This window comes from Schistocerca cancellata, chromosome 7, assembly GCF_023864275.1.
Source record: "Schistocerca cancellata isolate TAMUIC-IGC-003103 chromosome 7, iqSchCanc2.1, whole genome shotgun sequence".
NCBI classification, from domain to species: Eukaryota; Metazoa; Arthropoda; class Insecta; order Orthoptera; family Acrididae; genus Schistocerca; species Schistocerca cancellata.
The window spans coordinates 162,023,580-162,050,496 of NC_064632.1; the positions used below are offsets into that span (position 1 = coordinate 162,023,580).

The 26,917-nt window shown below is 45.7% G+C and overlaps 1 protein-coding gene across 1 annotated transcript in view; it reads left to right on the forward strand.

Annotated features, from left to right (window-relative positions):
• LOC126092684 (uncharacterized) overlaps nucleotides 1–26,917 on the forward strand; it is a 73,794-nt gene that overhangs the window by 12,510 nt on the left and 34,367 nt on the right. Inside the window, exons 2-3 of the mRNA XM_049908406.1 lie at nucleotides 18,956–19,337; nucleotides 20,608–21,075. Coding sequence (XP_049764363.1) covers nucleotides 19,020–19,337; nucleotides 20,608–21,075 — 786 coding nt within the window. The 5' untranslated portion in view covers nucleotides 18,956–19,019. The remainder of the gene's footprint in view (nucleotides 1–18,955; nucleotides 19,338–20,607; nucleotides 21,076–26,917) is intronic.

Genomic DNA, 26,917 nt, shown 5'->3' on the forward strand with positions numbered 1-26,917 from the left:
AAAACAAAGAGAGATCAGGGCATGTACAGATACATATACACAGTTCTTTCTCCCTCACTCCATTTCTGAGTAGAACAGGAAAGGGAATGACTAGCAATGTCACAAAGAAGTATCTGCCATGTGCCATATGGTGGTTTGTGGAGTATGCACATAGCTGTAGAAATATAAATTTTAAATTGAAGTGCAGTAATGAAAACATTGTGAGAATGAGACATCAAATTTAACAGAAAATTCTAGTGAACATTTCTGACAAAGAAGCTGTCAGGAAATCAAACAGTACACAGATTCACAGCAACAAAAGAAAATTCAGATAAAAAGTTAACAGGCAAAAGAAACTGATCTGACAAGTAATAAGATTGTATTCAAACAACAGTAAGCCAAATACAAGAACAAAAAATTATGAAGTCAATAAAAAGTGAGTTAAAATTATCATTTATCAAATAACACCACATCCAAAACTAGAACATTGGTATCCAGTGGCTCATCTGTTTAGCAGAAGGGTTGAAGGGAAACGGACAGGGAGAAGGAAAATGAGCAGAATTTACAGACTCCCCTCTTTTCTGAGTAAAAATATTCTGACAAATTGTAGGAAGAGCAGCTGATAAAGTACCATTTTACTTTTGTGTTCTATGGTAAGAAGTGTTCAACAGATTCTCAGGCAGGAAACTGGAATTCCCCACTTATTCAAAGACCCTAGGCAGGGGCAAACAACTGTGGTTGTGAATTTCACAGTTCATCTTGAATTCCATTTTATTGTTATTGTTCCTGTTATTCACACCCTGTATGTACACCTTTCACCATGCGATCTTCTCTTCTTTGCTTAGTATGGGCATGTCATCTGAGCCCTTAATATTCACACAGCTGCTTCTCTTTTCTCCGCATGTGTGTCTAATTACCCTATACACTGCATTTATTGTTCTCATATGTAAAGCAAGGGAAAGGCAACCACTCACGTATAGTGGACTGATGTGTGGAGCACAGTAACAAATAATAGAAAACTGCATTCACGCTAGCCTTAGAGCACTAGCTCAAGATTTTTCCAACAATAGTACACACATTCACACATGACCACACAGATAACCAAACAAACACTCCCATGGCCATGTGTGGTTGTGTATGTGAATGTGTGTACTAGAGCTTGAAAGCTAGCTGAAGGCTGTTTGCTGTTGTGTGTTACTGTGCTCAAAGTGTCAGTCTGTTATGGGTGAGTGGTTGCCTTTCCCTTAATTTACTTATTGCTCCATTCTGGAATTTTCATTATTATCTTTCTCATGGTTACCTTCTCCGTTGCTTCTACATTCGTCTACTCATTCCTGTTTAGCCTTCTACATTGTCCGTCACTCTCATATTTTGGACACCTGTTTTCCTTTTCATCTGCCTTATTTACTGTATTTTTATATTTTCTCTTTCTGTCAATTAAATTCGTTATCTTCTGGGTTGTCCTAGGATTTCTACAAGGGCTTACCTTTATACATATGTGATTGTCTGCTGCTTTCGCCATAGCATTTTTCAAAGCTATCCATTCATCTTCTGTTGAATTCATTTCCGCTGTTTGTCAGTTGTTGCTTATGATCCCACTGAAACTCTCAGTAACCTATGGTTCTTCCAATGTATCTAGGTCCCATCTCCTCAGTTTCCTACCTTTGTGCAGTTTCTTCAGTTTTAATCTGCATTTCAAAAGTAATCAGTTATAATCAGTCCATGTCTGCCCCTGGAAATGTTTTACAGTATAAAATTAGTTTCGAATTTGGTTTTGAACTCTCTCTCTTACAACTATATAACCTGAAATGTTCCAATGCTTCCAGGTTTCTCTTTAAATTACATTCTGCATAATATACTGGTAAGCAGCTTCCTCTTTCCTTCCTTTCTTCCACCAAATGTTCTGCCATTTGCCTGTCTCACCTCTTTTCTACATTTGAGTTCTAGTCCCCCATTAAAATTAAATTTTTGTCTTCCTTAACTTTCTGAATAATTCAATATCATCATACATTCTTTCAATCCCTTCACTGTTTGCTGTGCTAGTTGGCAAGTTTATACTTGTACTACTGTAGTTGGTGTTGACATCGTGTCTATTTTGGCTACAATAATGTGTTCACTATGCTGTTTGTATTAGCTTAACCACGTTCCTGTTTTCCGATTCATTATTAGACCCAGTCCTGTATTCTTCTGTATCTAGATAGATACTCTGCAAGCCACCGTAAGGTGTGTGGTGGAGGGTAGCCTGTACCACAACTAGTCACCTCCTTTCCTGTTCCATTCACAAATAGAGCGACTGAAAAACAACTGTTTATACACCTCTGTATGAACCCAAATTTCTCATGTCTTATCTTCGTGGTCCATACATGCAATGAATGTTGGCGGCAGTGGAATCGTGGCAGTCAGCTTCAAGTGCGTTTTCTTAACTGTCTCAGTGGTGTTTCTCGAAAAGAATGTCGCCTTCCCTCCAGGGCATTTTGCGTTCCCAGAGTGCCTCCGTAACACTTACATGTTGTTTGAACCTACCGGAATCAAATCTAGCAGCCCGCCTCTGAATTGCTTTGATGTCTTCCTTCAATCCGATGTAGTACAGTTCCCAAACACTTGAGCGGTACTCAAGAATAGGCTTCACCAGCATCCCCCCCTGTGGGTCCGGGGGTTAGAATAGGCCCGAGGTATTCCTGCCTGTCGTAAGAGGCGACTAAAAGGAGTCCCTCCCCCTCAAGTGGGTAGTTACCGCCTGCGTCCGGAGACGGACGGTTCCACGACCTATATTTGTGGTCATTTTGGTTTTTCACTTCTTCTCGTTTCTTCGTTCCTTTGGTTGGTTCCTTTCTTTGTTCTTCTCCATCTCACTGTCTTCCTTACTCTTTCCCTTGCCTTCTTCTCCTTGCCGTCTTCTCCTTGCCTTCTCTGGTCTCCGCCTTGGCGTTTGAGACAGTCTGTCCTCTCTCTCTTCTTTTTCCTCTTCTTCCTTCCTCCCTGTGCGCGCCTGAAGGCCGACCCACGCGTTCGCACGCGTAGCCGGTGATGGGGTAATGCGTAATTCCCCGCCCTGGGTAGACAAGTAAGGCACGCATGTACCCCCTGGTAAAGGCCAGGCCCAGGGAGGGGTGATTGCCTGAGCTGATACCTTCTGACCATGCCGATTGGTCCCTCCGTCTGTTTCTCGGGAGGTGTGACCTGAGGTGTAAACATTCACCTAAGGCGGGAGTGCCCTCTGAGAGGGTCCCCACGAGGAAGGAGCGCACCATCGGAGATGCTGGCAATCATGGAGGATTACCTCCGCAATGGATTTCTCTTCTTCTTCTCTCTCGACTTCTGCCCACAAACGGAAACTTGACCGGCCACCAGTGACAAAAGTACTACCGCCTGCCCCACAGTTCCTCGTCATTCTCGATCTGAGGACGGAAAGGATTTTTCCTCTGTCAACACTTTCGTTATCCAGAAGGGCGTAGATGCCATAGCTGGAACTGTTAAGTCTTGTACCAGGTTGCGTAATGGTACCTTGTTACTGGAAACTGAGAGCGCCTTTCAGGCACAAATACTGCTTCAAGCCACACTCCTGTACACGTTCCCTGTCCGGGTGGAGGCTCACCGGACTTTGAATTCGTCTCGTGGTGTGGTCTATACTAGATCACTCGACGGATTGACTGACGAGGAGATTCAGTCTTTCCTCGCTGAGCAGGGCGTGACGGCTGTCCATAGGGTCATGAAAAAGGTCAACAATGACCTTGTACCGACCCGGACACTTTTCTTGACCTTTGATAGTGTTCAGCTGCCATCACGCATCAAAGCGGGCTACGAGGTTATTTCTGTTTGCCCCTATGTCCCGACACCTACGCGCTGCTACCAGTGTCAGCATTTTAATCACACTCGCCAGTCTTGTTCCAATGCGGCTAAATGTGTCACTTGTGGCAGGGATGCCCATAAGGGTGACTGTCCACCTCCGTCTCCTCGTTGTGTGAACTGTCAGGGTGACCATGCAGCATCCTCCCGCGACTGTCCCATCTATAAGGACGAACGCTGTATCCAAGAAATTCGGGTCAAAGAGAAAGTGTCCACCTCGGCTGCTCGCAAGCTATTTGCTAGTAGGAAGCCCACGCTGCTCCCAGCGGGGAAATACAGCACTGTCCTCGCCTCTCCTCGGACTACCAGGGAGGTGGCATGCGATCTGACCTTCAGCACCACGGTTGTCCGTTCGGCCAGTGCTAAGATCGCGCGGTCGACGTCTCCTCTTCTTCCCGTCACCCCACAAACACAAGCCCCTTCATCAGCTTCTGCCAAGACGAAGACCCAGAAGTCGGATGCACTGGCCTTCAAGAAGGAACCATCCCGTGCAGACTTCCTACGTACCTCGAACTCCCAGCCATCGATCAGTACTTCCACCAAACGACCTTCCAAGAAGGCTCATAGGAAGCACAGTTCTCCTTCTCCGCCACGGCGCATTTCTTCTCCTGCGCCACCCAGCGGTTGCCGCCCCAAGCCGTCATCCATTTTGCCTGGCCACACCGCTGATAGCCGAACATCTGGCCGTTCACTGGCGGAGGAAGCTCCCCTTCCCGGCCATCTTACCAAGATGGCCGATGAACCTCTAGAACCAATGGACGATGACTGTCCGCCTACTGATAGTGGCGGCAGTGCTCGCTCGAAGCCAGGCCCTCAGCGGCCTTCGAGGTGACCCCTTCTTTCATCTTCCTTTTCTTCTTACGATGGCACTTATTCACTGGGATATTCACAGCATTCGCTCCAACCGAGAGGACCTAAAGTTGCTGCTCCGCTTACACTGTCCGCTCGTTGTAGCCCTCCAGGAAACGAAGCTATGCCCATGCCATCAAATTGCCTTGGCGCACTACACCTCTGTGCGTTTTGACCTACCCCCTGTGGTAGGTATTCCGGCTCATGGAGGGGTTATGTTGCTGATCCGGGATGATATTTACTACGATCCCATCACATTGCACACTGGCCTGCAGGCAGTTGCCATCCGAATTACTCTCCCCACTTCTACATTTTCCATTTGTACCGTTTACACTCCATCGTCGTCTGCCGTTACCAGGGCAGACATGATGCAAATTATTGCTCAGCTACCTGCACCATTTTTGTTAACTGGAGACTTCAATGCCCACCATCCCCTTTGGGGCTCTCCAGCATCCTGCCCGAGGGGCTCCTTGTTAGCAGACCTTTTCAACCAGCTCAATCTTGTCTGCCTCAATACTGGCGCCCCTACTTTTCTTTCGGACACATCTCACACCTATTCCCATTTAGACCTCTCTATATGTACTACCCAACTTGCACGCCGGTTTGAGTGGTATGCAGTTTCTGATACATATTCAAGCGACCACTTCCTGTGTGTTATCCATCTCCTGCATCATACCCCCTCTCCGTGCTCAACTAGTGGGAACATCTCCAAAGCAGACTGGGGGCTCTTCTCTTCCAGGGCGACCTTTCAGGATCAAACCTTCACAAGCTGCGATAGTCATGTCGCACACCTCATAGAGTCATTCTCACTGCTGCTGAATATTCCATCCCTCACACCACTTCTTCTCCACGTCGCGTACCGGTCCCCTGGTGGACCGCAGCATGTAGAGACGCTTTACGTGCTCGTCGACGTGCTTTACGCACCTTTAAACGCCACCCTACAGTGGCGAATTGTATCGATTATAAACGATTACTTGCACAGTGTCGTCGTATTATTAAAGAAAGCAAGAAAGCCAGCTGGGCTGCTTTCACAAGCACCTTCAACAGTTTTACTCCTTCTTCTGTTGTCTGGGGTAGCCTGCGTCGGCTATCTGGCACTAAGGTCCACTCACCAGTTTCTGGCTTGACGGTCGCGAATGACGTCCTTGTGGCCCCTGAGGATGTCTCCAATGCCTTCGGCTGCTTTTTCGCAGAGGTTTCGAGCTCCGCTCATTACCACCCTGCCTTCCTCCCCCAAAAACAGGCTGAGGAGGCTAGGCCACCTAACTTCTGCTCCTCGAATTGTGAAAGTTATAATGCCCCATTCACCATGCGGGAACTGGAAAGCGCACTTGCCCGGTCACGGTCCTCCGCTCCAGGGTCTGATTCTATTCATATTCAGATGCTGAAGAACCTTTCTCCTGCGGGTAAAAGTTTCCTTCTTCGTACTTATAATCGCATCTGGATTGAGGGACATTTTCCTGCATGCTGGTGCGAGTCTATTGTTGTACCGATTCCTAAGCCGGGGAAGGACAAGCACTTGCCTTCCAGTTATCGACCCATCTCGCTTACCAGCTGTGTCTGTAAGGTGATGGAGCGAATGGTTAACTCTCGTTTGGTTTGGCTGCTCGAATCTCGACGCCTACTTACCAATGTACAATGTGGATTTCGTAGGCGCAGCTCTGCTGTTGACCATCTGGTTACCTTGTCGACCTTCGTTATGAATAACTTCTTGCGGAAGCGCTCGACCGTGGCTGTGTTCTTTGATTTGGAGAAGGCTTACGACACCTGTTGGAGGGCGGGCATTCTCCGCACCATGCATACATGGGGCCTTCGTGGTCGCCTCCCTCTTTTTATTCGTTCCTTTTTAATGGATCGACAGTTCAGGGTACGTGTGGGTTCTGTCCTGTCAGACACCTTTCGCCAGGAGAATGGAGTGCCACAGGGCTCAGTTTTGAGCGTCGCTCTCTTCGCCATAGCGATCAATCCCATAATGGATTGCCTCCCAGCTGATGTATCAGGCTCCCTTTTCGTGGACGATTTTACCATCTATTGCAGAGCGCAGCGTACATGTTTCCTGGGGCGCTGTCTTCAGCATTCCGTCTTTACTCCTAGAGTGTCGCCAATGGCTTCCGTTTTTCTGTCGAGAAGACGGCCGTATTAACTTTTGGCGCTACAAAGAGTTTCTCCCACCGTCCTTATGACTCGGTCCCATAGCTCTCCCATTCGTGGAGACAACAAAATTTTTAGGTCTTACATTCAACAGGAAACTTAGCTGGTCTCCACATGTGTCTTATTTGGCTGCCCGTTGTACCCGTTCTCTAAATGTCCTCCGTGTTCTCAGTGGTATGTCGTGGGGAGCGGATCGAACCGTCCTACTTCGCCTACATCGGTCGATCGTCTGCTCCAAGCTGGATTATGGGAGCTTCGTATACTCCTCTGCACGGCCATCCATCTTACGCCGCCTCAACTCCATACAACATCGGGGTTTACGTCTTGCGATCGGAGCGTTTTATACTAGTCCCGTCGAGAGTCTTCATGCTGAATCTGGTGAATTGCCACTCACCTACCGGCACGATATACTGCTTTGTCGGTATGCCTGTCGGCTACTGTCAATGCCCGACCACCCGTCTTATCGTTCCTTTTTTGACGACTCTCTCGACCGTCAATACAGGTTGTATGTCTCTGCCCTACTTCCCCCTGGAGTTCGCTTTCGTCGCCTCCTTCAACACCTTGATTTTTCACTCCCTGCAACCTTTCGAGTGGGCGAGAGCCACACGCCACCTTGGCTCCAGGCTCAGGTTCGCGTTCACCTTGACCTCAGCTCACTCCCAAAGGAGGTTACCCCCGGTTCGGTATACCACTCCCGTTTTGTCGAACTTAATTCGAAGTTCATTAATATGACCTTCATTTATACAGATGGCTCTAAGACCAATGACGGGGTCGGGTGTTCTTTTATTGTTGGGGCACAAAGTTTCAAATACGGCTCCATGGCCATTGTTCGGACTTCACAGCTGAGCTCTTTGCCCTCTACCAGGCTGTTCTTTACATCTGCCGCCACCGACATTCTGCTTATGTCATCTGCTCCGATTCCCTGAGTGCACTCCAGAGCCTCAGTGATCCGTATCCGGTTCACCCTTTCGTGCACCGGATCCAACGCTCTCTTCAGCAGCTGGTGGACGACAGTTCTCCGGTTAGCTTTGTGTGGGTTCCTGGCCACGTCGGTATCCCTGGGAACGAAGCTGCAGATGTTGCTGCCAAGGCTGCGGTCCTCCAGCCTCGGACAGCTTCTTGTTGTGTCCCTTCATCAGATTGTAGCAGGCTCATTTGTCGGCGCATTTTATCGCTGTGGCATGCCGATTGGGCTGCACTTAGGGACAACAAGCTTTGGGCCTTGAAACCTCTTCCTGCGGCTTGGAAGTCCTCCTCACGCCCTTCTCGGCGGGAGGCGGTCGTTTTGGCCCAGTCATGAATTGGACACTGCCGGTTCAGCCGTCGCCATCTGTTGACGGCTGCGCCGGCGCCGTTCTGCCCATGTGGGCACTTGCTGACGGTCCGCCACATTTTAACGTCCTGTCCAGATTTTAACACACTGCGTCTTGATCTTGGCCTGCCATGTACTCTAGATGCCATTTTAGCGGATGACCCACGAGCAGCTGCTCGCGTTCTTTATTTTATCAACCTGACAAACCTCTCTAAGGACATTTGATTCTGCTGTTTTTTTAATCCTATGCCTGTCAGTCTGTCTTTTATCGTGTTTTCCCTTTTAGTTGCTGTTTTAAACTTGTGCCTCGCGGTGCATTCCTAACGTAGTCTGGGCGCTAATGACCATTGAAGTTAGCATCCTGTATGCAGTCTCCTTTACGGGTGAACCACTTTTTTCTAAAATACTCCCAATGAAGCAAAGTTGACCATTTGCCTTCCCTACCACAGTTCTCATATGCTCATTCTATTTCATACTGCTTTGCAGCGTTACGCCCAGATATTTAAATGACTTGATTGTGTCAAACAGGACACTAGTAATACTGTATACAAACTTCACAGATTTGGTCTTCGTATTCATTCACATTAATGTACATTTTTCCACATTTAGAGGTAGCTGCCATTCATCATACCAACCAGAAATTTTGTCTAAGTTGTGTTGTATCTTCCTACAGTCACTCAACTTCGACACGTTGCCTACACTACAGCATCATCAGTAAAGAACTGCAGATTGCTGCCCACCTTATTCGCCAAATCATTTATGTGTATAGAGAACAACAGTGGTCCTATCACACTTCCCTGGGGCACTCCTGACGATACCCTTGTCTCTTATGAACACTCACCCTCAAGGACAACATACTTGGTTCTATCACTTAAGAAGTCTTCACACCAATCACGTATTTGTGACCCCCTGTGGGTCCGGGGATTAGAATAGGCCCGAGGTATTCCTGCCTGTCGTAAGAGGCGACTAAAAGGAGTCCATCCCCCTCACGGGGGTAGTTAGCGCCTGCGTCCGGAGACGGACGGTTCCACGACCTATAATCGTGGTCTTTTTGGTTTTTCACTTCTCGTTTCTTCCTTCCTTTTGTTGGTTCCTTTCTTTGCTCTTCTCCACCTCACTGTCTTCCTTACTCTTTCCTTTGACTTCTCTTTCCTTCTCATTGCCTTTTTCTCCTTGCCTTCTCATTGCCTTTTTCTCCTTGCCTTCTCATTGCCTTTTTCTCCTTGCCTTCTCATTGCCTTTTTCTCCTTGCCTTCTCATTGCCTTTTTCTCCTTGCCTTCTCATTGCCTTTTTCTCCTTGCCTTCTCATTGCCTTCTTCTCCTTGCCTTCTCATTGCCTTCTTCTCCTTGCCTTCTCTGGTCTCCGCCTTGGCGTTTGAGACAGTCTGTCCTCTTTCTCCCTCTCTCTCTTCTTTTTCCTCTTCTTCCTTCCTCCCTGTGCGTGCCTGAAGGCCGACACACGCGTTCGCACGCGTAGCCGGTGACGGGGTAACGCGTAAGTCCCCGCCCTGGGTAGACATGTAAGGCACGCGCGTACTCCCTGGTAAAGGCCAGGCCCGGGGAGGGGTGATTGCCTGAGCTGATACCTTCTGACCATGCCGATTGGTCCCTCCGTCTGTTTCTCGGGAGGTGTGACCTGAGGTGTAACCATTCACCTAAGGCGGGAGTGCCCTCTGAGAGGGTCCCCACAAGGAAGGAGCGCGCCATCGGAGACGCTGGCAATCATGGGGGATTCCTCCGCAATGGATTCTACTCCATCTCTCTCGACTTCGACCCAAAAACGGAAACGTGACCAGCCAACAGTGACAAAAGTACTACCGCCTGCCCCACAGTTCCTCGTAGTTTCTCGATCTGAGGACGGAAAGGGTTTTTCCTCTGTCAACCCTTTCGTTATTAAGGGCGTAGATGCCATAGCCGGATCTGTCAAATCTTGTACCAGGTTGCGTAACGGCACCTTATTACTAGAAACTGAGAGTGCCTTTCAGGCACAAAAACTGCTTCGGGCCACCCTCCTGTACACGTTCCCTGTCCGGGTGGAGGCCCACCGAACTTTGAATTCGTCTCGTGGTGTAGTCTATACTAGCTCCCTCGACGGATTGACTGACGAGGAGCTTCAATCTTTCCTCGCTGAGCAGGGCGTGACGGCTGTCCATCGGGTCATGAAAAAGGTCAACAATGACCTTGTACCGACCCGGACACTTTTCTTGACCTTCGATAGTGTTAAGCTGCCATCGCGCATCAAGGCGGGCTACGAGGTTATTTCTGTTCGCCCCTATGTCCCGACACCTACGCGCTGCTACCAGTGTCAGTGTTTCAATCACACTCGACAGTCTTGTTCCAATGCGGCTAAATGTGTCACTTGTGGCAGGGATGCCCATGAGGGTGACTGTCCACCTCCGTCTCCTCGTTGTGTGAACTGTCAGGGTGACCATGCCGCATCCTCCCGCGACTGTCCTGTCTATAAGGAAGAAAGCTGTATCCAAGAAATTCGGGTCAAAGAGAAAGTGTCCACCTCGGCTGCTCGCAAGCTATTTGCTAGTAGGAAGCCCACGCTGCTCCCAGCGGGGAAATACAGTACTGTCCTCGCCTCTCCTCGGACTACCCGGGAGGTAGCAACCCAGACATGCGATCTGACCTTCAGCACCACGGTCGTCCGTTCGGCCAGTGCTAAGATCGCGCGGTCGACGTCTCCTCTTCCTCCCATCACCCCACAGACACCAGCCCCTTCCTCAGCTTCTGCTAAGTCGAAAACACCGAAGTCAGATGCACGGGCCTTCAAGAAGGAACCATCCCGTGCAGACTTCCTCCGTCCCTCGACCTCCCAGCCTTCGACCGGTACTTCCACCAAACGTCCTTCCAAAAAGGCGCATAGGAAGCACAGTTCTCCTTCTCCGCCACGGCGCATTTCTTCTCCTGCGCCACCCAGCGGTTGCCTCCCCAGGCCGTCATCCGTTTCGCCTGGCCGCACCGCTGGTAGCCGTACATCTGGCCGTTCACCGGCGGAGGAAGCTCCCCCTCCCGGCCATCCTCCCGAGATGGCCGATGACCCTATAGACCCCATGGACGATGACTGTCCGCCTACTGATAGTGGCGGCAGTGCTCGCTCGAAGCCAGGCCCTAAGCGGCCTTCGAGGTGACCCCTTCTCTTATCTTCCTTTTCTTACGATGGCACTTATTCACTGGAATATTCGCAGCATTCGCTCCAGCCGAGAGGAAGTGAAGTTGCTGCTCCGCTTGCATCGTCCGCTCATCGTAGCCCTCCAGGAAACGAAGCTACGCCCATGCGATCAAATTGCCTTGGCACACTACACCTCTGTGCGTTTTGACCTACCCCCTGTGGTAGGTATCCCAACTCATGGAGGGGTTATGTTGCTGGTCCGGGATGATATTTACTACGATCCCATCCCGTTGCACACCGGCCTGCAGGCAGTTGCCATCCGCATTACTCTCCCCACTTTTACGTTTTCCTTTTGTACCGTTTACACTCCATCGTCATCTGCCGTTACCAGGGCAGCCATGATGCAACTTATTGCTCAGCTACCTGCACCATTTTTGTTAACTGGAGACTTCAATGCCCACCATCCCCTTTGGGGCTCTCCAGCATCCTGCCCGAGGGGCTCCTTGTTAGCAGACCTTTTCAACCAGCTCAATCTTGTCTGCCTCAATACTGGCGCCCCTACTTTTCTTTCGGACACATCTCACACCTATTCCCATTTAGACCTCTCTATATGTACTCCCCAACTTGCACGCCGGTTTGAGTGGTATGCACTTGCTGATACATATTCGAGCGACCACTTCCCGTGTGTTATCCATGTCCTGCAGCATACTCCCTCTCCGTGCTCCTCTAGTTGGACCATGTCCAAGGCAGACTGGGAGCTCTTCTCTTCCAGGGCGACCTTTCAGGATCAAACCTTCACAAGCTGCGATCATCAGGTCACACACCTCACGGAAGTCATTCTCGCTGCTGCTGAATATTCCATCCCTCACCCTACTTCTTCTCCACGTCGCGTACCAGTCCCCTGGTGGACCGCAGCATGTAGAGACGCTTTACGTGCTCGTCGACGTGCTTTACGCACCTTTAAACGCCACCCTACAGTGGCGAATTGTATTACTTATAAACGATTACGTGCTCAGTGTCGTCGTATTATTAACGAAAGCAAGAAAGCCAGCTGGGCTGCTTTCACAAGCACCTTCAACAGTTTTACTCCTTCTTCTGTTGTCTGGGGTAGCCTGCGCCGGCTATCTGGCACTAAGGTCCACTCCCCAGTTTCTGGCTTGAAGGTCGCGAATGAAGTCCTTGTGGCCCCTGAGGCTGTCTCCAATGCCTTCGGCCGCTTTTTCGCAGAGGTTTCGAGCTCCGCTCATTACCACCCTGCCTTCCTCCCCCGCAAACAGGCAGAGGAGGCTAGGCCACCTGACTTCCGCTCCTCGAATTGTGAAAGTTATAATGCCCCATTCACCATGCGGGAACTCGAAACCGCACTTGGCCGATCACGGTCCTCCGCTCCAGGGCCTGATTCTATTCATATTCAGATGCTGAAGAACCTTTCTCCTGCGGGTAAAGGTTTTCTTCTTCGTACATACAATCGCATCTGGATTGAGGGACATGTTCCCGCATGCTGGCGCGAGTCTATTGTTGTCCCGATTCCTAAGCCGGGGAAGGACAAGCACTTGCCTTCCAGTTATCGACCTATCTCGCTTACCAGCTGTGTCCGTAAAGTGATGGAGCGAATGGTTAACTCTCGATTGGTTTGGCTGCTCGAGTCTCGACGCCTACTTACCAATGTACAATGTGGATTTCGTAGGCGCCGCTCTGCTGTTGACCATCTGGTTACCTTGTCGACCTTCATTATGAATAACTTCTTGCGGAAGCGCCCGACCGCGGCTGTGTTCTTTGATTTGGAGAAGGCTTACGACACCTGTTGGAGGGCGGGCATTCTCCGCACCATGCATACATGGGGCCTTCGCGGTCGCCTCCCTCTTTTTATTTGTTCCTTTTTAATAGATCGACAGTTCAGGGTACGTGTGGATTCTGTCCTGTCCGACACCTTTCGCCAGGAGAATGGGGTGCCACAGGGCTCAGTTTTGAGCGTCGCTCTCTTCGCCATCGCGATCAATCCAATAATGGATTGCCTGCCAGCTGATGTATCAGGCTCCCTTTTTGTGGACGATTTTACCATCTATTGCAGCGCGCAGTGTACACGTGTCCTGGAGCGCTGTCTTCAGCGTTCTCTTGACCGTCTTTACTCCTGGAGTGTCGCCAATGGCTACCGTTTTTCTGCCGAGAAGACGGTCTGTATTAACTTCTGGCGCTACAAAGAGTTTCTCCCACCGTCCTTACGACTCGGTCCCGTTGCTCTCCCAATCGTGGAGACAACCAAATTTTTAGGCCTTACCTTCGACAGGAAACTTAGCTGGTCTCCACATGTGTCATATTTGGCCGCCCGTTGTACCCGTTCTTTAAATGTCCTCCGTGTTCTCAGTGGTATGTCGTGGGGAGCGGATCGAACCGTCCTACTTCGTCTATATCGGTCGATCGTCCGCTCCAAGCTGGATTATGGGAGCTTCGTATACTCCTCTGCACGGCCATCCATCTTACGCCGCCTCAACTCCATACAACATCGGGGTTTACGACTTGCGATCGGAGCATTTTATACCAGTCCCGTAGAGAGTCTTCATGCTGACGCTGGCGAATTGCCACTCACCTACCGGCACGATATACTGCTTTGTCGGTATGCCTGTCGGCTACTGTCAATGCCCGACCATCCGTCTTATCGTTCCTTTTTTGACGACTCTCTTGACCGTCAATACGGGTTGTATGTCTCTGCCCTGCTACCCCCTGGAGTTCGCTTTCGTCGCCTCCTTCAACACCTTAATTTTTCACTCCCTGCAACCTTTCGAGTGGGCGAGAGCCGCACGCCACCTTGGCTCCAGGCTCAGGTCCGCGTTCACCTTGACCTCAGCTCACTCCCAAAAGAGGTCACCCCCGGTTCGGTCTACCACTCCCCTTTTTTGGAACTTCGTTCGAAGTTCATCAACATGACTTTCATTTATACAGATGGCTCTAAGACCAATGACGGGGTCGGGTGTTCCTTTATTGTCGGGGCACAAAGTTTCAAATACCGGCTCCATGGCCATTGTTCGGTCTTCACAGCTGAGCTCTTTGCCCTCTACCAGGCTGTTCTTTACATCTGCCGCCACCGACATTCTGCTTATGTCATCTGCTCCGATTCCCTGAGCGCCATCCAGAGCCTCAGTGATCCGTACCCGGTTCACCCTTTCGTACACCGGATCCAACGCTCTCTTCAGCAGCTGGTTGACGTCGGTTCTCCGGTTAGCTTTATGTGGGTTCCTGGCCATGTCGGTATCCCTGGGAACGAAGCTGCAGATGCCGCGGCCAAGGCTGCGGTCCTCCAGCCTCGGACAGCTTCTTGTTGTGTCCCTTTGTCCGATTTTAGCAGGGTCTTTTGTCGGCGCATCTTATCGCTGTGGCATGCCGATTGGGCTGCACTTACCGACAACAAGCTTCGGGCCTTAAAACCTCTTCCCGTGGCTTGGACGTCCTCCTCACGCCCTTCTTGGCGGGAGGAGGTCGTTTTAGCCCGGTTAAGAATTGGACACTGCCGGTTCAGCCATCGCCATCTGCTGACGGCTGCGCCGGCGCCGTTCTGTCCATGTGGGCACTTGCTGAAGACACATTTTAATGTCCTGTCCAGATCTTAACACACTGCGCCTCGATCTTAACCTGCCTAATACTTTCGATGCCATTTTAGCGGATGACCCACGAGCAGCTGCTCGTGTTCTTTGTTTTATCAATTTGACAAACCTCGCTAAGGACATTTGATGATGTTGTTTTTTAATCCTATGCCTGTCAGTCTGTCTTTTATCGTGTTTTCCCTTTTAGTTGTTGTTGTCAACTTGTGCCTCGCGGTGCATTCTTAGAGTAGTCAGGGCGCTAATGACCATTGAAGTTGTGCGCCCTAAAACCACAAAAAAAAAAAAAAAGTATTTGTGAACTTAACAGCCTGCAGTGGGGTACTGTGCCAAATGCTTTCCACAAATCTAGAAATATGGAATCTGCCAGTTGCCCTTCATCCATAGTTCATAGTATATCAAGTGAGAAAAGGAAAAACTGAGTTTTTCCACAAGTGGTGCTTTTTAAAACCATGCTGATTCATGGACATAAGCTTCTCAGTCTCAAGAAAGTTTATTGTATTCGAACTGGAATATATTCAAGGATTCTGCAGCTAACCAAGGTTAGGGGTATTGGTCTGTAACATAGCGGATCCATTCTTTTACTTCTTATATACTGGAGTTGCCTGCACTTTTTACCAGTCACTTGAGACTTTCTGCTGGGCGAGAGATTCATGATAAATGCAGGCCAATGCCTTAGGGTACTCATTGCAAAACCGATTTGGGATTCTATCTGGACCTGGTGATTTATTTGCTTTCAAATCTTTCAGTTGTATCTCTATGCCAGGGATGCTCATTATTCTGTTATCCATACGGAAGTCTGTCGTATGGTCAAATGATGGTATGTTTGCACCATTCTCCTGTGTGAATGATTTCTTGAATGTGAAATTTAAAGCTTTGGCTTTCCTTTTGCTATCTTCAACTGCCACACCAGACTGGTTAGCAAGGGATTAAATGGAGGCCTTATATCCGCTCAGCAATTTTATATAGGACCAGAATTTTCTTGTGTTCTCCACCAGACCTTTTTCTAAGGTGTGATGGTGGTAGTTGTATGTTTCGCACATAGATCTTTTCACAGATGCACGAATGTCTACAAACCTTTTCTTGTCATCATTTGTGCATCCTCTTTTTAACTGAGAGTGCAAAAGCCTTTGCTTCATCAGCATCTTCTGAATTTCGTTATTAAACCATGACAGATCTTCTCCATCCTTTATCCACTTACTAGACACACAACTTTCCAGAGCACGATTTACAGTCTGCTTAAACTTTGCTCATAATTCCGCTATATCCATCTTACTGGAACTAAATGATGGCAATTCACTTTCTAAGTGAGATGCTAACAACTACTTTTTTGTTCTGTCTAGCAGAAATACTCTCGGAGCATTCTTGTCTGTTTTATTAACTTTTGTAATTGTAACTACTTTAATGGCATCAGGATTGCTAATGCGCCTTTATACACTGACAGTGTCAATAAGTTCTGGCCTATTTGTAGCTTCAAGATCTAAAATATTTCCGTTGTGTGTGGGCTGCCGAACTTGCTGCACAAGACAGTTTTCAGAAAACGTGTTCAGAAGTATTTCGGATGTCCGTCTGTCTGTTTGTACCCCCTGCAGTAAATCTGTAGACATCCCAGTTTACACTTGGTTGGTTAAAATCACATCCAACTAGTATTGCATGATCTGGATATTTATGCACTACTGACCGTAGACTTTCTGTGAATGATTCTAGAACTGTCAGAGCGGAATTGGGTGGCCAGTAAAAACATCCAACAATTAACTTGATTTCATCTACACCCGTTGTATGTGACATGATAACTTCACTAACACATTCAACTTCGACCTGAATAGAGACAGTACTGTTGTAGCTGCAAAGGACACTCCTCCCTCATATGGCCTCAAATCTGTCTTTCCAATATACATTCCATGACTCGCTAAATATCTCAGAGCTTTCCACCTTTGGTTTCAGCCAGCTGTCGGTTCCAAGAATAGTTTGAGTGTGAGAACTTTTCTGGAGGGCAGTAAATTTGGGAACTTTATTACGAATACTTCGACAGTTTACCAGTAAAATGCTGTCTGACTTCCCTTGCTGCATATTAACTGGTGAGTAGTTCGCACCGACAGCTGAGTGGTCAGTGCAACGGAATGCCATGATAAGGGGCCTGGGTTCGATTCCCAATTGGGTCAGAGATTGTCTCCACTTAGGGACTGGGTGTTGCATTGTCTTCTTCTTCTTCTTCTTCTTCATACCCGACTGGATGCCCTAGCCACACGACATTTCATTTCAACTAGACCTCCATTTTCCTTTAGTCTATTTGTTTGATATGCATTTAAATTTTTCCCAAAAATATCACTGCTTATCAATTTCAGGTCTCCACCAGCATTCTGTACCTAGTATTATTTAAGATTCACCACTCTTCATGAGTGCCTCAAACTGTGGTACTTTGTTGGGAATGCTTTGGCATTTTACCATTAGGTTTCCAATACTCTCACATGAGGGAGGCATGTCCGTCTGTCTGTCTGTACCCTCTGCAGTGAATCTGTAGCCATCCCAGTCTACACTCGCTAGGTTAAAATCGCATCCAGCTAGTATTGCATGATCTGGGTATTTATGCGCTACTGACCGTAGCACTGATACTTCTGCGTTTTCTACAACTATTACTATCTGGAGTGGATGGAGAGTCACCTAGTCTAAAAAAACCCTTGTGTATGCCCCACACACAGTCAGCTACCTGAGTTGCAGCCTGTTATGTGCAGTGCACACCTGAACCATATAGGGGGATCCTGAAGTTCTCAATCCTATGGTGCAAGTCCAGTAAGTCACAACATAGTTGGTCAGAACGTTCAAAGTCTCTGGTTCAGTTCTTCTCCTCGAATCAAAACCAGAGTGCAGCAATCAGTTCTAGGGACAGTGCTGCAAGTTGTAAGCTTTGTTCAAACTCCATGCACAAGACTGGTCTTCTCAAACTTCCCTGCCAGTCATTGGAATGACTCAAATATGACCTTGGAGCCCAGACAACAGGCATCATATGTTCCAATGTGCGCTACTATCTGGAGTTGGTTGCACCCTGTCTCCTCAGTGGCTGCTGGAATAGCCTCTTAATCATGTTGAATGGGCAACTCCCCACCTCCACCCGCAGGCATACACACTGAGTGCAGCTGGTGTCCTTTGCTGTTCTTTGCTGTCATTTCCCTAAGGAGTACCATCATTCACTGAATTGAGCTGCCAGTGATAATAGACCCTACCCTTTTGTGTTTGTCTCGTCTTGACACTGGACAAAACACATTTCTCCAAACGGGTGAAGTGAGAGCCACTGGTTTGGTTTCAATTTCAGTAAAAGACTGCATCTTAAACTTTATGGTTGGGTGATTGGTGCAACAGCCCAAGTCCTCCCTGGTCTGCATCCATTCTGCACAAGATGTCTAGGTCTACCTTTGACCTGCCACTCATAATCAAGAGGACGGGTAATGACAGATCCTGTACTTTCTGCAGAGGAGACAGGATCAACAGTAGAAGATAGAAACACCTTGTTGCCTATTCATTATTCTACTGTCCTTCAACCACATTCCATAGATCCTCATGACAGCGCTACATGAATATCTGACAAGGTTCACTGTTTCCTAGATGCTCGTTGTCAGGTGCAGATCCATAACAATCTGCCCTTTGTCAGTGTTATTAATGTCAGAAAATTTCTCCATTTTTGGCTCTATTTGTCATTTGCTAGAATAATCACCCATTTGTCTCTGGTCTGCTTGTTTGATTTTCTTGCCATGTCCTGTGCCTATAATGGCTTTTGGTGTGGTGGTAGGTGTTTTGGCTAATCAGATCTATTTTCCATGGCCCTAGATTATTCTTCTTCATTGTAGGTATCGAAACCATGAATTTATTATTAAATGAAGGCAGCATTTTTCCCACTTAGGTTGTCATTTAAGTAAGTGGAAATGTGTGTTATTAATTTGCCTAGTGGAAATAGGAAGAAGAGGTAAGATAGAACAACCCAAGAATACCGCAAAAAGAAGTAGAGGAAACTATGTTGAAGTAGACTTTTGTTATTTAGCAGTAATTTGTAACATTCACTGAATCAGAAATTTTTCATACAATGAACTTAATTTGCTTTCTTCCCACAGGTTATTGAATATGTGAATTGCACTGCAGAGCCAGTAGCACTGTGCATTTTTCATAAAGTGTTTCATGGATTCTCAGAATAACACATGGGAGAGTGCAAGAACATGCAAAAACAAAGAAACAGAAAATGTAAAAGTGTTTGTTCTTACACCTTCAGAATTGGCAAGTATTGGGTTAATAACCAAAGTGGAAAATGGTCAAGCTGTTCTGTTGCCTACAAAGAAAGGCAATAATGTGGATACATCAACCACCTTAAGCCAAATTATTGCAAAAAAGCAGTCTTTGACCATCAAGGATGTAGTTACAGCAGAAAGATCTCAGCCTGTAATAGGTTGTTCATCTGCTTCAGCGTCGTCATCTGTTCTGAGGAACCAAAAGAGAAAGGTATTTAAAAGTAATTTTTATTCCCTTTGATCTAGTGCAAGGAGTATGTACAAAACTAGTTGTGTTAGAAATAATATTGAAGCCTAAAAATTGTCAATAAAATTTGCAAAAATAGTTTCATTGTTATTATTGTGGTTTTCTTGTTACCGCAGTATTGTTGTGGTAACTGTGGTTGCTAGTTTATTGTTGTTGTCCGTTTTTTTATTGAAATTTTAGTTTTTTTTACATACGTTTCTTTGATTTGTGAACTACTTCACTGAAAAAAAAAAGACAATTAGCAAATTCAGGGTGTTTCACATGTGATGCAAATGCTACCTCTGATGTTGCCCCCCTGTTGGCAAGCTGTCACTACCGAGTGATGCTTGGATATGTTCTCTCTGGTAGTGGCGGATGGTGTATTGGCTTTAACTGTGTATACACTACACAAGTTACGAACAACCATAGAATGAAGTATGAGAAATTTGTGGCACCATTTAACTTTTAGACTGTTGTCAGTTGTGCTGCTCTTAGATGGGAACTATATTGTCATAAAAAATACCTTGCAATGCTGTCACATATGTTCTTGTAGTAAATAACTTTTAATCTTTTAGAAATGTTAGTTCTCTGAAAAAGGGTTGTTGTATATTGCACACACATCTGTCAGAAGTTCTTGTCTGGGAAATATTGGTTCAGTACTTCAAGTTGCATTCATTGTACAACACAATTCTGTTTTCACATAATGCAGATGTAACTGGTGAGGATTTACAGTACTCCAACATCGTTCTCAGAATTCGCATACTTTGGTAGAAGTGGCAATACATTGTCAGATACGAAGAGCATTTAAGGATTGATGTCTCCATTATAAACGGATTACAATAGCTGATTGCAGTACTTATGTCTAAAAAGAGAATGTGAATTGGTCACATGACACACTGTTACTCTGTAACGTTTCAGTTTGTGCACAATTTTGTGAGCAGATGCGACTGATGCACAAGTCTGAAGTGTTAAATGGTGCAACGATTTTCTTGGAGTTATTTCCAAAGTCACTCCTAACTTGGGTGGCTTATTCTCACTTGCCACCTGTCCTATTATCTGTGTGACAGGCCAAAACATGACAAGGGGATCACTGCTACTGTCCTCGGGGATTGTTGGGTCCTGTGAATGTCAGAGACAGTGCTTACATTTATGTGAAACACCATTTTTGTAGAATAGTTCCTCAAAGATGAAATTTTAACAATTCCTGTAATGTATAGATTATTGCAAAGATAATGTTCTGTTCAATTTCAAACAGGGTTTTGATGAGCAAGATGTTACTATAACAGTTGTCAAGCAGAATGACAGTAAGGCTGGATTAAATGCTGAAACAGCCAAAACTCATGAGGATGTCACAGTCACTGTTAGCAAATTGGCTTCTACAAGTACAAGTGTGCCAAGGAGTGATGTGAGTTCCCCTCAGGTTAAAAGATCTTGTGGGAGTAATGCTCATAGAGCTACAAACCTGTCAGGTGATGCTAACAGCTCCTCACAAATGAAAACTGCCATTGTAAATAACCCTCGTAATCCTGCAACTGAACTAAGCAGTGGTGTAGATGCTCCTCAAGTGAAAATAGCTGGTGAAAATAACTTCTGTATAAATACAAATGTGTCATGGAAAGGCGTAATTGCCAGTCCAACGAAAACAGTTCGTAGACATGACCCTCGTAAACCTTTAGCAGATTTCGATAAATGGACACCAAATCTTCTCAAAAGGACATGTAAGGTAAATACTCTATACTTCATAATAATTAATGTATACATTTACTGCTACATCATCTGACCCTGTGAGCCAGCATACTGTGTTCGCTAGTTATTATCAGCACTGTATAATTCCCGCCCCCCCCCCCCCCCTTCCTCATCGGCCCCTCTCCTCTCCTCTCCTCTCCCCTCCCATTTATCCAACTTGGTAACCAGTGTGAGTAACTGAAATTATGATTAATTGGATGTAAGGAACCATATTTTAACATCTGTTACATTATTGTGGCAATTGGGAAGTTGTCAACCCTATTTTGTGTTCTTCTTGTGTAAAATTTTAATGCTCCATAATGCTACCATCTTGTCAAATGTTGCATTTCTGATAATTGTATCTACTTCTTAATAAATAATAAATGTATTCTCATTGTTAACACAAATAAATGTGAGAGGTACTCAGTAATGCCTAAAGATTCAAATACACGATAAGAAAATGATGGAATCGTGCTTTCTGCCCACTTTACACAACAAGTGCCAAATCATTTGTTCATCATAAATTTTGGGCTTATTGCTTGTAATAACTAGTCACTCTTCATTCAGATAGGGGAGATAGTAAAATTTTGGCACAACTTGACTAAAAGAAGGGATAAATTGATAGGGCACATCGTGAGACATCAGACAGTTGTCAGTTTGGTACAGGAAGTAAGTTTCATGAGGGGGAGGGGGGCGACTGAATTGTAGATAGAGACCACAGGTTGACTGCAGTAAACAGGTTCAAATAGTTGTGCACAGTAGTTAATGCAGATAAGGAAGAGGAAGGAAAGAAGATTGGGGTTAAATGTCCCTTCGACAAAGAGGTCATTAAGAGACAGGACACAAGCTCAGACTAGAGAAGGATAAGGAATAAATGGGCCGTGTCCTTTGAAATGAGCCAACCTGGCATTTGCCTTGAGTGATTCAGGGAACCATGGAAAACCTAAATAGGGATGGGCAGACGGAGATTTGAACTGTCATCATCCTGAATGACCACTGCCTAATATGATGGGGTGAGTACTAGATAGACTAGTGTGGAAAGCTGCATCAAACCAGTCATCATACCGAAGATGAAGACTACAGCAACAGTGACAGTAATGAAAATGAAATTGAGGAGACATCTAGTTTACTTTCTCGTCTTCTCGTGGAGTTCACCAGAGGAATGCTAGATCCATTTTCCATCCATTGGTCAGGCTACATTTCATTCCATCTTCTTTACAGTCACTTAAAATCTTCTACTCCAGTTTCTTCCCTGATCCATTTTTCCTGTCTCTCCATTGCTTTGTGTCTAATTTTACTCTGTGTTTTACTAGGCTATAATCACATCTTGCACAGTATTTTTTATTTTTGATAAAATACTCTTTCGCCCACACCCCTTCCCCCCACCAGGGATGCTCACAACTCTTGTGAGTAAGTAATTGGCAAACAGAGCCCCAGTCTTTACTGCAATGCATCGCTTTTTCTCTTTCTTCCCTGTGTTTAATCTCTGGCTGTCCTATTCTTTCCCTCAATAGTGGCAGCCAGTATTGACTGTGGAAACTGGGAAGGTCCCATGCCGAGGTCTGGCCATTATTGTAACCTTGGGGCATGCTTCTACAGTAACTGTTGTGTGTGATTGTGGAATGTTATGTATTATACAGGATGAAGGACTTGGCATAACTTATCCAGCTGTGAGAAAGGTACATACATCTATTTTAAAAAATAAAAATAAAGATCCCCCATCCTCAAGGTGCGTTGAGCCTGATGGGGAGGCTGGCTGTTTAGACGAAACAGTAATTGATGGGCTATCTCTGAGGAACCTGCTGCACCTTGATTGTGTTATACTTACTCCGCAAGTGGAGCTCTGCCTGGAGGGAGTGTGTATGTCCCTAGCTGTTCACAGCAACATTGTCATCCTAAGTCTCTTAACTAATAACACTCCCAACAGAAAGTGTGTACCAGTAGGAAATAAAAACACTGAAATGAATTATATAGCTTGGTTGGGTAACCCTCCTAATGAAGCTTCTATTAGAGATAGTAACAAAACACATCTAACAGTACGGAATGTATTTGTAGTAATTAAATGTTGAGAAGGATCATGTGATGAAGTATCACTGTTCTGTAAAGAGAAGGCTTAGTTGGCTTGGGCTGGTACATCTAAATCTGTCAGGTGACTAAGAATTGGCACTGTTCTTGTTGAAACATGAGTAGCTTAGCAGGTAAAATAAGTAAAGAGAAAGTGAGAAACTTGGACAGTACCCAGTCAGAGCTAATTCAGGTAAAGATTCTGTGACATGCTGAGATATAATGGGCTAATTACAGCAGAACTGCAGAAATAATGGAAACTAAAAGGCATCATGAAGACATGCACTATAGTGAAAAAGATTGAGAGAGAATTCATTCTTATTAATTTTCAGTGTGCAGTTGTTACCTGAGCATCTTAAGGCAAGCTTCATCGACTGTAAGAAAGACCTTTCAGTCAAGATCTTCTAAGGAACTTCAAATGCCAGCAGTTTGGCCATACTACCTTGGCACGTAAGGACAATGCAATGTGCAGACAATGTGATCAAGCCACCCTTGAACCAGGGATGACATTCTCATCCCTGTCCTGGTGCATTAACTGCTTAGGTAAACACTGAGTCTGGAGCTGAGAGTTTACCATATGCTGAAGCAGATAAGTTGCCGCCAACTAGCTTTAATACATAATTTATGTCTACATTCATTAAACCAGATGTGAGGACTAGTGCCTCATTGCAAACAGAAACGTGTAATGCTGGCAGAAATACATTGTACAAAATGTCAAGTCAGTTTTAAATCATTTCAGGCAACTTAATTGGTCCATCAGTTACTAAATTTAGATGGTTTATCTCCAGCCAGTTTTGCCTTCCTCGGCACAGAAGGAGAAGGCTGCAACCAGAGATAAACTAATTACTAAGAAACTAGAAGTGAAAAACCATATGATCAGAAAACTCCATCTACATATTCTGATGACAGAGCTATAGACATAAAAGGAGGGGGGGGGGGGGCGAGGTAAACAAAAATACAGAAACATAAAAAACATAAGACATTTACATGCCTAAAATGATGTGGGAAAACCTTTGGCATTTGAAATAGCTTCCAGCGAAATGGATAAGTAGAGGTTCTGTATGGTTTTCAAGGGACTCTTGTACCATTCCTCCTGCAAAACAATGTCAAGTTCAGGTAACAACAATTGAGGTCAGTAATGACGATGCTCGTTTTTATCCAAAGTAGACTGCAAAAGCTATACAGTATTGAGAACTGTTGACTGAGGTGGCCAGGGACAATTCATCCTGGAAGATTTGAGTTGTGTGAACAGGGACTCTGTAATCCTGGAACACAGCATCACCATTGGGGAACAAATATTGTACCATGTGATGGACTTGATCAGCCAGAGTGATCACATAAGCCTAGGCTGTAATACAGTCTTGCAGAGTAACTGGAATACAAGGGTGGTTTGAAAAGTTCTCGGAATCGCCACAAGAGGTCAGTGCTAGCGCAAGGAGAGTATTCATTGGACTGTTGCCTGTAAACACATGCCATGTCAGTGCTCTCGGAAGAGAACTGTGGCAGTGATGTGACTCTGTTGTTGTTCCCGCATAGTGATTTGCAAAGATGGAAAAAATCAGGATTCGAGCAGTGATTAAGTTCTTCGTAAGGAAAATTATGAAAGCAAAGCTCATTCATGCTGATTTCCACAATAGACCATGGGACTCTGTTCCTTCATATTCAACTGTTGCAAAGCAGACAAATGACTTTAAATTTGGTCAGGAGAGCTTAGATGACGATCCGCCCAATTGTCGGCCAAGATGTGTCACTACTCCAGAAATCATTGCTAAAGTGCACAAAATGGTCATGGAGGATCACCGTTTGAAAGTGCTGGATGTCATCTGAAAGAGTATATCACATTTTAACTGAAGAATTAGAAATGAAAAAAAATTATCTGCAAGATGAGTGCCACAACTCTTGATGCTGGATCAAAAACGCATAAGAATGGACAGATTGGAACAATGTTTGGCCCGTTTTAGGAGAAATGAACAAGTTTTTTGCATTGGTTTGCGACCACTGCTGAAACTTGGGTGCACTACTATACCCCAGAGACAAAACAACAATCAAAGCAGTGGAAACATACTGATTCTCCACTACCAAAAAAAGCAAAGACAGTTCCTTCGGCGGGAAAGGTCACGGCATCACTGTTCTGGTATGCAAAGGCGATTCTGTTTGTAGATTATCTCCCCATTGGACAAACAATTACTGGAGAATACTATGCTAACCTCCTGGACAAATTGCAACAAAAGTTACAAGGGCAGATTTAGCAAGGAAGAAAGTCGTCTTTCATCAAGACAATGCGGGTCCGCACACGTGCAGTCGCCACGGCAAAATTACATGAACTAAGGTATGAATTGTTGCCACACCCGACTTATTCACCTGACATGGCTCCATCAGACTTCCATGTATCACCATAACTGAAAAATTTTCCTTGGTGGACGAAGATTCACTTCAAACGAAGAATTGATAGCTGAGGTTGACAACTGTTTTGCAGTGTGGAGGAAACTCATTTTCGAGATGGGATCAAGGTATTGGAACATCCTTGGACCAAGTGCATTAATCTACAAGGAGACTACATTGAAAAATAAAAAAAGTTTCAGTGGTTTAAATACTTTTTTGTATTCTGGCCAGAGAACTTTTCAAACCTCCCTCTTAGTATGATATGGCTGCCCAAACCATCACTGAACTCCTGCCATGTTTTACTCTTGGGATGTAAAATCGACCAGAAGTTGGAAACAGTGTAAAAGAAGACTCACCCAACCAAATGATGTTCTTCCATTGCTCCGTAGTCCAGGTATTATGGTTTCGGCACCATGTTTTCCTGTTACGGACATTTGCATCGCTGATGAGTGCTTTTATAATTTCAGCTCACCCTCCAGTTTCTTGCTTCTGAGCTTCCTTTATGTTGTTTTCGTGCTGATGGGGTTTGTGAGTGTAATGTTGAGTTTTAAAATGACTTTTGCAGCTGTCTTCCACTTATTTACTGCCACAGTCTTCTTGAATGACTGTCGGTCACACACATTTTTTCCGCATTGTGATTTAAGAGATGATGATCTTTTCTTTCCATTTTCCCTGTAAGAGATATACGGTAAATCTTTGATATGGTGCCTCTTGAAACGCCTGATAGACGACTGTAAGTGCTGTCTTTGCATGTTGTTTGTGGATTCTCACTGTGAAGTTATATCAGCGTAAAAGGAACATGAAATATGCTTTTACCTGATCTGTTTTTCACTTTCGGTCCTGTGAAGATGGTCCACAACCGAAATCTGTAGACATAAGATTTTAAAATAAATGCCGGATGGTTAAAATGCGTTTTTTCAATTACTTATCAGCACCAACAATTTGTCCGTGTTTGAAGTCCTTAGCCCCAATACAATGCACTCACAACACAGAATGCTGTTCTGATCATGACTGACATCTGAAATGTATTGAGAAGCCATTTGTGGTCAGACATGACAGTGCAGCCTGCAGGCCAAGCTAGCGTCTGCATTTATGTTCAAGCATGCATTTTTGTGCTTTTTCCAAATTTTGCACCACCATGTAGAGACAGTGGTAACAGAACCATATATTAATCCTCCACGTGTGGCAAGGGATTGCTTTTTTCAGCTTGAGTATGAGTCCGTCAAGCCAGATGGTATCATAGGTGGCCGAGAGGTCCACAAAAGCCACACAGGTTTTTTGGGCCCTTTGAAAGCCTTACTCAATGTATGAGGTTAAGGCAAGGAATTGTTAACAGCAGCTCCGTTTGTTCCTAAATCCTGCCTGGTCTGTGGGAATTAGTCTATCTATGGAGT